A 13,605-nucleotide genomic window follows, 5' to 3' on the forward strand; every position below is an offset into this window, starting at 1 on the left:
ATGGCAATGTACAGGTAGTCATGGTGCTGGAAAAGTAGCTGAGAGCTTACATCTGATCTATCGGCAGAACAGCAGGGAAGCAGGTGGAGAGGGAGGGAGGGGGTGGGAAGGGAGAGGGAGAAGAAGTTGAGAAGGAGAGAGGGAAGAAGAGAGACAGAGACAGACAGAGAGACAGACAGAGAGACAGAGAGACAGAGACTGGAACTGGACCTGATGTGGGTTTTTGAAACCTCAAGGCACACCCACTCCAACAAGGTCATACATACTAATCCTTTCCAAAAAGTTCCATCAACTGGGGAAAAGGCATTCAAATATATGAGTCTATCTGGACCATTCTTGTTCAAACATCACACTCCCCAACACACATGCTTTAAAAACAGTTGGTGGTGCTTGGATTGAACCCACGCCTTTGGATGTAAAACATGTACTTACTCTATAACTGTGCTACATCTAAAGTCCCTGTGCATCTTTAAAGTTGAGTTATTTGTGTTTTTATGATCAGTATTCAGAATCCCTTATGTGTTCTGGAAATTGGCTTTAAATTTGGCAATATTCTTCTATTCTATCTTATAGCTTCTCTTTTCACTTATTTTTGCTTTCTTTTTTGAAACAGAGTTTTTCTATGAAGCCCAAGACAGCTTCAAATCTGCTATTTTCCTGCCCCAATTTCTGAATGCTGATATTACAGGCATGTGTAACCACACTCAGATTTTTTTCATTCTTCTGTTTCACTTTGATGAGAAGAGTTTATCTTGTTTTTGTTATATAATGTATTATTTTTCCTTGTTCCTTTTGAGGTTAGAGCTGTTATTTGTTTTTTTTTTTTTTTTGGTTAGATTTTTTTGTTTCTTTTTTTTTTTTTTAAATAGAAACAGTTCTGGAACATGAACATGTGACTCCAGAGACAATCTACTTGCACTGCAGAAGACACCTAAATTTTACCAGTGTGGGCCCTTTTTGCCCAACTAGTTATATTGTCTGCTTAGGTAGATATTGATGAGTTCTTTCCTGGGCCTGAGATTCCATTCAATTTGGTTGATAATCTATTGGTTTATTCTGAGTTTGTTGTTGAATATCCTTTTACTTTTGTCAGAGCATTCAGTTGAGACATGTGTATATTTTTGTTTTTTTACCATTTAGACATTTTTCTCTGGTCATTTTTTTAAATATCTAAGATTGTGTTTTTCCTGGACCCAGTCTATATATTATAACCTTGCTTACTTAGTGTAGAAACTGTGTAAGCACCTGATAATAAAGGCATTAAAAACGTGCTTGTTCTCGGTGAAGAATGATAATTACAATAGTTCAATTTTCAAGTCTTTGGAAAAAGTGAGAAACTATAATTAAAGATAATATGGTGTTGGGTTTCCCAAAATGGGGAACATTGAATATACTCATTTTGCTCCGTGATAAACTAAAAGTCCTAGAGAGTAGGGGAAAATGTAACTTATTTTAAGCAGAATTTAAAAGCATCTAAGAAACAAATGGTTAAACTGCTAATTTATATAAAACTAACAAATATTTTGAAACTATTAAAAAAATTTGAAGAATGGGGACTCATCATCACACTTTATCAACCTCCCTTCTATTCTCTTCTCTGTTTTTCCCCAAGCAGAGTGAAATTCTGTATCAAAGATAGAGATAATGCTACTTTTTTTTAAAAAAAATGAGAAATACCCTATGGTGAGGAGAGATCCTGACACTATTTGCACTTCCTGGACTGAAAACTGTGATTGTTGGGTTTGGGGAGTTGTAACAGGGCACATAAGAATTTGCTAAAGAATACAGACAAGCCAGAGTTTCTAAACTTTTATTAATTTGGAATTTTCATCTTGTAAGAGTGTCTCACTCCCTGCAACTTATCTTTTTAATGATAAGGAAGGATTTTGTTTTCTTTCTGACATTTTGTCTTTATTTACATGTGAAAGATGTAGGTTTTCTACCTTATTTCTGTTAATAAAGTGCAGATTACTTTGTATTATGGAAAGAAAAAGGATCAATAACCTGGTGTTTAAAACTGTAAAATGTTTTTTCTTAAAGGTTTTTATTTATTATCTGTAAGTACACTATAACTGTCTCCAGACACCCCATAAAAGAGCATCAGATCTCATTACAGATAGTTGTGAGCCACCATGTGGCTGCTGGAATTTGAACTCATGACCTCTGGAAGAGCAGTCAGTGCTCTTAACTGGTGAGCCATCTCACCAGCCCCCAAAACTGTAAAATGTTTAATCTACATAAAAGGTACAAAAATCTTTGTTGTTTTACATTTATTTTTACATATGGCTATCTATACGTATTGTCCACATATGTGCCTATATATGTAAATTGTTTATGTGATACAAAACTGCTTATACCTGAGTGCTTACATAAATTGAAATCACTAAATCAGTCCAATTTCCTTTTTGTTCATAATATAAAAGGCTTGGCCACCAGATCCAACTAAAGAGATGAATAATGGTGAGCTGCAAAGAGAGGAAATTTGATCACTGTGGTCCTAAGTGTGTCTTCAGGGTACTAACATGAGCTTTGAAATGAGAAGAAATGGTGAGAGACACAAAAGATTTCCATGATTATGTAATCTTAGTGAAGAAGGGACAGTCTCCATGATTATTGTCTGAGTTTCTAGATTTTGGAGAAGGTTACTTCATTGTTCTCAAAACACAAAGTGACTACAGATCGAGTACAATTTAACTCACTGTTTTCAGCTTTGAAGGGTGAAAGAAGTTAGACAGACACTTCCCAAATGATCAACATGCCTAAGTGGAAGAGTAAGCAGGTAACACCAAAGATAGGAAACAAGCACACGATGAAAGCAGAGGTGCCAGACTTCTACTCACCTTTGTTTGACTTTCAGGCTGGAATGAGAATTTGATGGTTTTTTGTAGTAAGGTTGATCTCTAAGTTCCTGTTATAAAACAATTTAGATGTTAAACAAAAGTTTAATTTAAATAAATTGGTGAGAGAAAATAGACATGTCTCTAGGACTGTTAAACATTTTGTCTGTTTCAGATACAGTTTTTTTTTACTAAAATTTAATTACTATAGTTATATAGAGTTAGTTCGTGATTATAGTTAGATATATAGTTTGTTAAGAAATTTTTTCTAAACTTTACAAAAAATAAGACAGAAACAAACCATAAAGTATGCCCAATAAATACAAAAAAAATTATAGATATTAAGCACATTTTTTGGGTAAAGACTGTTAAAATAAACAAAAAAAGGAGATTCTATTAGGTGAGAAAGGGTTTCACATAGTAAAATAAGATTTTGTGCTAAAATGAAAAAGAAAACAGGAGTGTGAAAATGTAGCACAAAGGATGTAGTGAAAGAAGGAAGCCCAGTGACGGGCAGACATCAGTGAAGCAGCTGATAAGCACCCCCACAGCTGATAAGCACCTGACCCAGACATTGTCTGTGAGTCCTAAGGGCCACAACATCATTCTGGAAAGTGGGCTTATACCAAAAGTTTTCCACTTTCAGTGCCCCATGCCTTTCTCTCTCTCCAGCCTAGGGATCAGGGAGCTAGCCTGCAGGTTTTTGCTGTAAACCTCCCCACTTTCAGAGTTAGAAGGACAGACTTCTACATCTGCCACATGGGCTCAGAGTCTCCTTAGAGTCCCCACCTCCATGCTGTCTTTGTCAAGAGTATTCAGAATTGCTCCGTTCACAGTAGTTAACTGTGGAAGGAATATAGATATACATAAAATTGTTAATGGATTTATCAAATGTATACATTCCAACGGATGCACTAATGTGCTATTATTAGCCAGAAAAAAACGAAATGAATGACAACACATACTAATAGCACAGACAAACTTTTAAAATATTACGAGTAAAAGAAGCTAGTTACAAAAACTCTGCATGCTTCATGATTCCATTTATAATATTCAAGTCCATAGAGACAGAGGATAGGTTAGTGGTTGCCATTAACTGGAGATGAGGGCTATCAGGGGTAGAGAACAGGAATGCATAGTGAGTGTGAATGTATAGTTTCTTTTGGGGGATGCTGCTGATGTTCTAAAATGAGAGGTTTGGGGAAAATTTGGTGAACGTGCTACATGATAGTGAATTATATACTTCTTTTTGTAGTGCTGAGGTACTGTAGAGCTACAGCTTCACCCTTAACTGCACACTTTTAGTAGATAGGCTTTAAGGAATATGGATAATACTTATATTTTTATTTATTTATTTATTTATTTATTTATTTTTGTTTTTCGAGACAGAGTTTCTCTGTGTAGCCTCGGCTGTCCTAGAACTCACTCTGTAGACCAGGCTGGCCTCGAACTCAGAAATCTGTCTGCCTCTGCCTACCAAGTGCTGGGATTAAAGGCGTGTGCCACCACCGCCCAGCTAGAAATATGGATAATACTTGTATTTTTAAACATGTATTTCCATTTAAGAATAAAATATTGCCTCTCCATGGTGGGCTGAAAAATTAATATATTTCAAAATACCTTTTTATTTATCAGTCACAGGATGTTATTTCTGACAAGGAATGGCTGCTGAGGCCTGGTGGTGACTAAAGATAAGGTAATTAGGCTCTAGATCTACAACATTCCAACTTCTCTACATCACTGCTTCTTTAAGGAGGTCTCATTCATAACAGAACCCAGTCTTACGTTTGGAAATGGTACTATATTAAGGGGTCATCATTTCCTTCAGTGTCTGGCATAATCTAAACTCAGCTATGACAAAAGTCTTCTGGTCAGGTTTTCAAAGGAAACCAACATTGTTGATGTGAGAGCCCTGTGTCTGTCTCTTTGCTGTTGGTGGTATGCCTTCTCTGAGCTGTTGCCTTCTTAGTACAGAGGGGATGAGTCTGGTCTCTCTCTCACGGCCTCTCCAGAGTAGCTTTTACTGACAAATAATGCTTTCTCCTTGAGTCTTGGAAAAGTTGCTTAGCAGAAGGCTGTCTCCTGAAATCTAAACTGTAAAACTTTTCTAAGCTTGGAAACACACAAGTCCTTACTCGAAAAAGTAATACAATCTTTTAAAAAATTACAGCATAAGGCTGGCTCAGCTATTTGTGAGCTGAGCACAAAAAAAATCTTTAATATTTATCATAATTTTTGATCACATTTAACCAAAAAGATAAAAAGGCATTGTATGATTTTGTAGGAAAGGGAAGATGTTACTAGTATACCAGGTTAAGTATCCTTTGTCAGAAAGGCTTGGGCCCAGAAAGGCTTCTGGCTGCAGAGGGTTTTGTTTGTTTGCCTTGTGTTTGGAATACTTGTCTAGGCTTTACCTCTTGAATATCATAATCTGAAATCCAGGATACCTCAAAACATACAGCAGAAGGTTTTATGCATAATCCTCTAGAGGCCAAACAGGAGCCAGACAGAGCCTTCATCTCAGCTGCCTGCAGTTGCTCCTGGGGAACAGGTGGCAACTATTCTCAGCCCTCTCCTCAGCTGACAAGTTGCAGGGTCCTGCCCCTCCACATGCCCATACTTAGCATGACATATAATCTATTGTGCAATCCCGGGAGCCAAATATTATCCCCATTTTATAGATGATAAGATTGACTCTTACAGCAAAAGATGCATTATAAATGCTAAGTTTATACCTTTAGCACTGAGTTCCAGAAGTAATGTGAATTTTTGCTGGTTTTACATTCAAACAAAGAGGAGTTTTAAATGTCTTCATTGCAATTCTAAACTTCTTTAATAGTTCACCAGGTTGTCATATAATTATCTATTTTTAAAAATATTATTACCACAATCATAATCTTTATCCATTAATATAAAGGAGCAATAGGGCATTAGAGGACCCAGGAGAAGAGGCCACAGTGTGTGCTCATCTGGTTATAACCAGCGGGGGAATGGCAGGAAGTCTCCAACCACCTGATGATTGCATCTGTATGTTTTTTCTTGTAGTGATAAGCATTGTTAGAGTTTTGATGTACACTTTCATAGTATTCTTTGTGCTAGGAAGCACTCTGCAAACATATTTACATTTTATATAAACAGGCCGATACCATATATGTAGTTCTGCAAACATTTTATTGTTATTTTACAATGTACATGCACATGGGTGAAAATTCTGTACTAAAAGACAGAGAGAACTGTAGTTGGGTCAGAAGGCTGCTGGTAAGGACAGTGACACCTAAAGCAGAGTTTCGGCTGAAGGTTAAAGCACAGACCTGGTAAGTATCTACCAGGGAAAGCAGGGCCAGCAGTGTTCTTTCTCCTCAGAGAGGTCAGAATTGAAGGCCAAAGGCATTAAAGGTATGGGATATCATGTAGGCCCCGCTGGCTCCGGCCTCCACCTCCCCTCACCCCCCTGACTCCCCGTTGGCCCCTGGGAACTAAAGCATCCTGTGCATCTCTTGGCACCCAGTGAAAACCACCCATTTTCTGCCTCTTCCTCAGCTCTTCCTGAGCCCGTGTCATATCTGCACACTCTCTCATCATCTCCTCACTGCTTACATGCCTGTCCTGTAAGTCCTCCTGGGAGTTCTTGGGAGAATCATCTGTCCCCCTATCTGTTTTTCGTTTTGCTTTCCGGGGCACATAATCCTCAGCAGGGCGCTTTTCGGCAGCCCGCGCCTCACTGGCTGACTTTGCCTGGGAATCAGTCTTGCTCTCCCCTTGGCGCTTGCCCTCCTCGTCAGACTTTCCCTGCTTCTCGGGCTTCCCCTCATCTTGCCCCTGCTCATCTGGCTTTGCCTCCTCCCCTGGCTTGCCCTGGCGTGCTGGCTTTGCTTTCTTGTCCGGCTTCTCTTCCTCGTCTGACTTTTCTTCATCTTCAGGCTCTACTTCATCTTCTGGCTTTCCCTCCTTTTCCAGTTTGCCTTCGTTTTCACCGCGCAGTTCTTCCATGTCAAGATTTCCCTCCTTTTCCTGTCCTGAGGGTAAAAGTGGGGAAATGAGGCAAAGAAGAGACGAAGAGACTGGGACACCTGACAGAATACAGGCTCATTAACATCTGCCTTTGCATTTGGTGCGTTCGAGGGGTCCCAGATGACTGTCCCAACCCACCAAGTATGTCATAGGCTTGCACCCCTCCTCCACCCTGAGACAGACATGCCATGCCAGGTCCTGCCACCTTCTTGGTGCTCCTTCAGGGTGGCAAGCTCTGCATGTGTGTTATATGGAATAGCTTGAGAGGGGACAGGCAGTGGGGTCCCAAATCCTGCCCCATTTTGTCATCATTCACTGACCTGCAGGGATCCTGGGCAGGTCGACCCTCCTTTTCAGATGTTACAATGCGCTGGGAACAGCAGCGACCTACAGACAGGACACAGGGGCAGTGGCTGCGTGGTCAGTGGATGCACAGAGACTGTCCTACAGTCCATACTCATCACTCAACCTTTTCCTCCGTTACCCCGCCACCCCCGCATACCCAAGCCGCCATTTCTTTTCAGGCCTTGGGCACCAAATCGGGATGCTCTCCAAACTCCGTTTTACTCTGCGCTCCCCGCTTGGACTCTAGAGGTAGCCTGCCCCACCCCCACCCTCTTTTGGTCCGGGTCAGTTTGTCTTCAGAGCCTGGAGTGTGCGTTCACTTCAGAACGCATCTGTCAATGTCTCACTGTCGCACTGCGGGGCCCCTCACCCCCGCCTGCTCTAAAACGGATTAGGAGTGGGATGAGGGAAGGGAGAGGGCTGCGGGGGTCCTCCTTCCACCCTCTTCTTGCCCGGTCCGCTGTGCCCCCTCCTTACCAATCTCCCGTATCCCTTCCCCCTCCCCTCCTGCTGCTGCTGGTTCCAGCTGCCACCCCCTACTACCCACCCCTGCCCTGCTCTGCTGGCAGAGCTAACATTTCAGTACTAACCTAAGGATACCCAGGTCAGGCTTATGCCTTCTCCGGCTTGCAGAAGCCCACTCGCAGCTGGTCTGCTGCTTAGGGCAGCTCAGGGAGCTGGTTCTGCGCGGGTGCCAAGACCAGACCGCAGGGCAGGCAAGCGGACGTGGGGGCTGGTGCCCACGTCTGCGCCTGGCCGGTCACGTGAACACCGCGTCACCCGAGCTCGCCCCCCCACATGCCTGACCCATCTCACTCTCCACCTCCCTAGGGGACTGAGATGAGCACGGTAGGAGGTGTGTGTCACGTCATGAGGTGCCTGAGAAGAAGAGTGGGAGGCTACAGGATGTTTTACCTGGTGCATCTTTGATAAACACACATCTCTCTCATACATGCAGGTTACAGGTGGGACAGGCGATCAAAAATGGTATTTGACTTTGTCAATAGTGTTCAGCTCTTGAGCCACAGTAGCCTGCTTTCAAAACAAGTCTGGGCGCAGTAGTACACACCTGTAATCCCAGCACTCAGAAAGTTGAAACAGGAGTTCAAGGTAAGCCTTGGCTACAGTGAATTCAAGGGCCGTATAGCTACCACCAAGACTCTAAACCAACCCATCTACCCAGGCTTGTCTGAATATAAGTGGCTGGTGGAGGTGCTAGCTGGGAAGCTGAGCTGCTATTGAATGTTCTCTAGGGTTCAGTTCTAGGTTTCTTTTGGTTTCCAGGCTCTCGATTTCTGTGTGATATTCATTTGCCTCAAAATACTAATGATTCCCAAATATGAATTTCCAGGCTATTTTTATAAACACCAGACCCTGTTTTGCTTTCCTTTCAGTCATAATAGGAGCGTGTTCTCCCATACCTCTTGAAATATATTCAAAGAGGTTTTTTTTTCATAATTTTAGTGACATGATAGTTGCTTGATGAAAATTTATGCTTTTCCATTCCATCTATTTCCAGCTTATACTTACAGTATAAGTTCTCTACATATTAGTAAGTCATTTGCCAACTCAGCTATCATACCCACAGTGCTAGTGTTTAAGCAATTATTGATTTACTTAACAGTGATCCCAAGGTTTAAAATTTGTAATGGATGCAATTCTCTTACATTAAATAAAAGTCATGATGTACTTATTTGAAGGAAAAGCAGAAAGTTCGTAACTTACTAACTAAAGGAAAAAAATCTAAGATCATTTGGGGATAGGGGAATATGCCTAGTATGTGCAAGATTTTGAGTTCCATCTTTAACACCATTTTTTTTTAAAAAAAGAATTCATCTTTTATTCATGAAATTGTGAAGAAATAAAGTAAAATTCATGATAGCTTTAGCGTTGCATCTTAGACTAACAAACCTAATGACCACAGACCCTGGCAAGGTGCTTAGTAAAATATAGGAACTTAGTAAAATGCAGGAAAAAAAAAAACATTGTAGTATAGTGCTTGGAACTACCCAGTTTCAGACAGCTGTTGTAGATCTTGAATGTGATCTTCTATGTATAGGTAGATGTTAATGTGTTGTGGGGAACTGACCAGAAAAGACTGCCTATACATGGATTTAAGCCAGTAAAAGTCTTTATTAGCTGGCTAGCTACTGCACTGGTTGTTTGGGGGGTCACAGTATAGCCCCAAACCTTTCCCAAGATTATCATTTAAACACAAAAAACCATATCTTTGGTTTATACACCTCAGTTAACAAGAATGGTTAGTGATAAGCAGAACGACAGAAGCTAAAAATCAACATCAGTACATGTAAGAGACTTTCTCATAAAAACAGACTTTGATGGATTAAGCCTTTTTTATAGTTTTGGCAGATAGTGTTGTCTATGTACTGAGTTTTGTGGCCTGAATGATAGTTCCATCATGGAGTCAGTTGTGATAAGGTCTCAGACCCTACTAAGGTCTTCAGCCTTGTTACAAATGTAATGGACTTTCGGAGAACCAAATGCAAGGAGAACAAAATTAAAGTAGCCAAAACTAAGATTATGCTTTCAAAGAAACTAGTTTGATTGTTTTGATTTGGCTTTTCAATAGCAAAAATGGAAATATGAAGACAACAGAATATTATTCATGTCTTGAAAGAAAATTAAAACTTGGAAATTGGCAGCCAGCAAAAAATAGACTTCAAAGCAAAGGTGGCATAAAAATAAAACAAAACTGGGAAAGGTGTACAGGCAGCAGGTATGAAATAATAGAAAACATTTTTCAGATTAAAAATATCTTAGAAGAGTAGGGATTGAAGGGTGAACAAAATTTAAAAGGGTAAATATCTATAGGAATTAAAACAATATTTTTGTCTTGACAGACTCCAGGATCATCTGGGAGATGTGAATCGGGTAATGCCTGTGAAGGTTTCTCTTGATCAAGTTAGCTGAAATGAGAAGACCTGCCCACTGTGTGTGTATGGCTTAGTTCTGTGGCTGAGTCTTAGGCTAAATAAAGAGAGCTTATTAGCATGCACACATTCATTCCCTTCTCTTCCTAACTAAGGATAAAATGTGACCAACTCCCTTAAGTTTATGGTGCTATGACACTATGATTTCCCTGCTGTGATAGACTGCAACCTGGAACTGTGAACCAAAAGAAGACCCTTCTCCCTTAGGTTGCTTTTGCCAGTTTATTTCATCAAAGCAACAGGAAAAGAAACTAAGACAAATTTATAAAATAGTGACACTACTGGTTTTTTTTTAATGTACACTAACAAAGATACAAATTGAGGGGGCTAGTAAAAGCATGGAAAACACTTGTAGTATCTTGGGAATATGTAAAAGTACAAATTAATACTAGATTTCAGTAGGTTAAGATTATATATGATAATTGCTGAATGAAGATTTTATGTGAAAACAAACATACTAACAACAGGAAGACGAGCAGAGATTATATAACCCAGAAAGGAACTTGATACAATGGTTAATTTAATACTATTAAGATTAGTGATCACATTATAGCAAAGTATCTATATGAAGCCATTAAAAGACAATGATTTTAGAGTCAAAACCCTCCATCTAAATGCAGCGTATAAAATACAAGTTTTAGGTGTTGAGTGATAGACTGTGCTTAACTAGATGAGGCCTACATTCAACCCACAGCATGAATATTTTCTCTTTTATAAAATCAAAATGGAAATATAAAGATAAGTGAAGATCAGGGAAAGGAGAGGTGGCTCAGCAGTTAAGAACAGTGGCTGCTCTTCTAGAAGTCCCTGATTGAATCCCCAGCACCCTCATGGTAGCTTCCAACCATCTGTAACTCCAGTCCCAGGAGATCCAACTCTATGGCTTCTGTTGGTAATGAACACATGTGATGCACAGACATACACGAAGGCAAAACACCATACACATAAAATAAAATTTAAATTAAAAATAAGAGAAAAGCCAGGTATGGTTGGGCATACCTTTAATATCAGCACTCTGGAAGTAGAAGCAGACAGATCTCTGTGAGTATTCTGATCTACTTTGTAAGTTCCAGGACAGTCAGGGCTATAGAGAGAGACCACATCTCCAAAAGAGGAATATTGAAAGTATATGTGAGAAAAGCAATAACAAATACTGACCAAAGCAAAAGCTTTTATAGTCATCATATTAACAATAGCATACTTTAAAACAGACATAAGAAGTGTATTTTAATTTTATGCATTTATTAATACTATTCTCAAACTTTAAAAAATTGCCAGTCCTACAAGGATACATGCATTTTTACTTTTAGTGTTAACTGAAAAAGAGGTAAAAAGTAGAATAAACAAAACAATCTGTAAATACAAAACACTATATACATTATATACAAAACACTATAAGCACTGTACAATCTTCTCAAATGAATATAGACCAGTTTTGAAGATTGACTAGATTCTTGATCATAAAGTGCAATTTGAAGTTTCAAATTGACTATAATATAGAACATTGCCATTGTGCAAATGAACAAAAATTCAATACTAAAATACCTATAGAAGCATTTCAAATTTAAATAATAAATTTATAATCTAATAAAAATTAGTTTCTTTGTACTTTTCTGTTGCTATGATTAAAAACCATGACAAAAAGGCAACTTATAAAAGAAAGCCTTTAATTGTACTTATAACTTCAGAGAGTCAGAGTCCATATGGCAGAACAAAGGCACGGCAACAAGAACAGTTGAGAGCATATCTTGATCCACAATCAGGAGACAGAGAATACACTTGGATCAGCCTGCCTGAGTCATTTGAAACCTCAAAGCATGCCCCCAGTGACACACATCCCCCAACAAGGCTACACTTCCTAATCTGTCCCCTAAAATTCCACCAACTAGGGACCAAGTATTGAAACATGAGTCTATTGGAACCATTTTCATTAAAACCTCATTTAAATTAGAAAATGTTTGAACTAAAAGATAATTAAAATATTTATGTGTCAACTATTTTGGGGGTTAAAAAAACCCTTGAGAGCTGTAGTGAGCCACACTTATATTTACCACATGAAATGCACATATTAGAAGAGATAAAATATTCCAAATCAATGACTCAGGCAGATAAATTCAGAACATGGAGACAGAACATAAATCAATCAAAATTATGAGACATAAACCTAATAGCAGAAATTAATTAAACAGAAAAGACAAAATAAAAAATACATTGACAAAACTACAAGTTGGCTATGTGGGAAATAGTAATGAAATCAATCAATACACATACTGGAGTGTGAATCAATACTCACGCTAGCATGTCAGTCAATACACATACTGGTGTGTGAATCAATACACATACTGGCATGTGAAAATAATGAGAATATACAAATAATGTGAGGAACAAAAAATGAGAGTACTGTTTAATTCCTATAGATAAAAAATCTATTAGAAAAAACTTGTCAGTAATTTCAAAATAAAGATATTCATAAGATAAGTTCTTACTAAAATGAATCTTATAATTGAAACACAAGTAATTATAAAGTCTTACAGTTTCTTATCCCTGGTATTAAGGAACCCAGAACCCCTCACATGCTAGACTGACACTACTGTAGAACTAACACTCCTAGACTTTTATAACTTTTATTTCCAGATAGGATCTTACAAAATTGCCCAGGCTGGGAAATTCTCCTATCTCAGCCTCCAGAATATCTAGAATTAAACCCATGTATCACCACCATTAAGAGTAAGTTTAGTTACTCTTTATAATTAACGTCCATATTTAAAAAAAAATATTCCAAGGTATTTTCCACTAGGAACATTACCAAGCCAGAAGACTTGATTAGCAACGTCCACAAATACCTCAATGGGAAAAATAATATCCATCTAATTCAAAGCCTTCCTGAGAATTATAAAACATGGAATACTCAGTAAGTCATTTTAGTAATACAACATAAGCTTTGGGGATTTCTGGGTTTAATTTTAAAACTTTTATGTGTATGTGTATTTTATTTGCACATGTGTATGGTCCAAGGATGCAAGAAGAGGGCACAGGATTCACAGGGACTGGAGTTACAGATGGTTGTGAGCTGCCATTTTGGTGCTAAGAATTGAGCCTAGGTCCTCTAGAAGTGTAGCCAGTGCTCTTAACTCATGAACCATCTTTACTGTCCCATAATCTTAATATTAAAACTTGGCAATATCATTATGGAAAAGGAAAAACAGACTAATCAACATATGTGAAAAAATCCTGAATAAAAAATAACCTGACCCAATATGAGAAGAATACTGTATCATAAACAACATACTCCAGTGGAAAGAGTAACACAGCATCTCAAAACCAATTACTGTAATTCATGTTAAGATAATAAAATATAATGCTTAATCATTATGAATCATAAACAAAAGTGCATAGAATTATTGATGTTAATATGAAGCACAACAGAAACCCTTATAGAAAAAGTCTTCTTTGTTTTATTA

General features: G+C 38.6%; 1 protein-coding gene across 1 annotated transcript; it reads right to left on the reverse strand.

Annotated features, from left to right (window-relative positions):
• Positions 1-5,987: 5,987 nt before the first annotated feature.
• Positions 5,988-7,963, reverse strand: LOC114623649 (transcription elongation factor A protein-like 3). The gene is made up of 3 exons (XM_028770326.1): positions 7,784-7,963; positions 7,169-7,235; positions 5,988-6,853 (listed from the first exon to the last, which is right to left on the reverse strand). Exon 3 carries the CDS (start codon positions 6,825-6,827, stop codon positions 6,228-6,230), a length of 600 nt encoding a protein of 199 aa, XP_028626159.1. The 5' UTR covers positions 6,828-6,853; positions 7,169-7,235; positions 7,784-7,963; the 3' UTR covers positions 5,988-6,227.
• Between the last annotated feature and the right edge of the window lie 5,642 nt (positions 7,964-13,605).

The sequence above is a fragment of the Grammomys surdaster genome, unplaced genomic scaffold (genome assembly GCF_004785775.1).
Source record: "Grammomys surdaster isolate TR1022 unplaced genomic scaffold, NIH_TR_1.0 200, whole genome shotgun sequence".
Taxonomy (NCBI): Eukaryota; Metazoa; Chordata; class Mammalia; order Rodentia; family Muridae; genus Grammomys; species Grammomys surdaster.

Excerpts from the sequence above, each read along its gene's own strand:
- LOC114623649 (XM_028770326.1), bottom strand. The coding sequence starts at position 6,827 with ATGGAAGAACTGCGCGGTGAAAACGAAGGCAAACTGGAAAAGGAGGGA.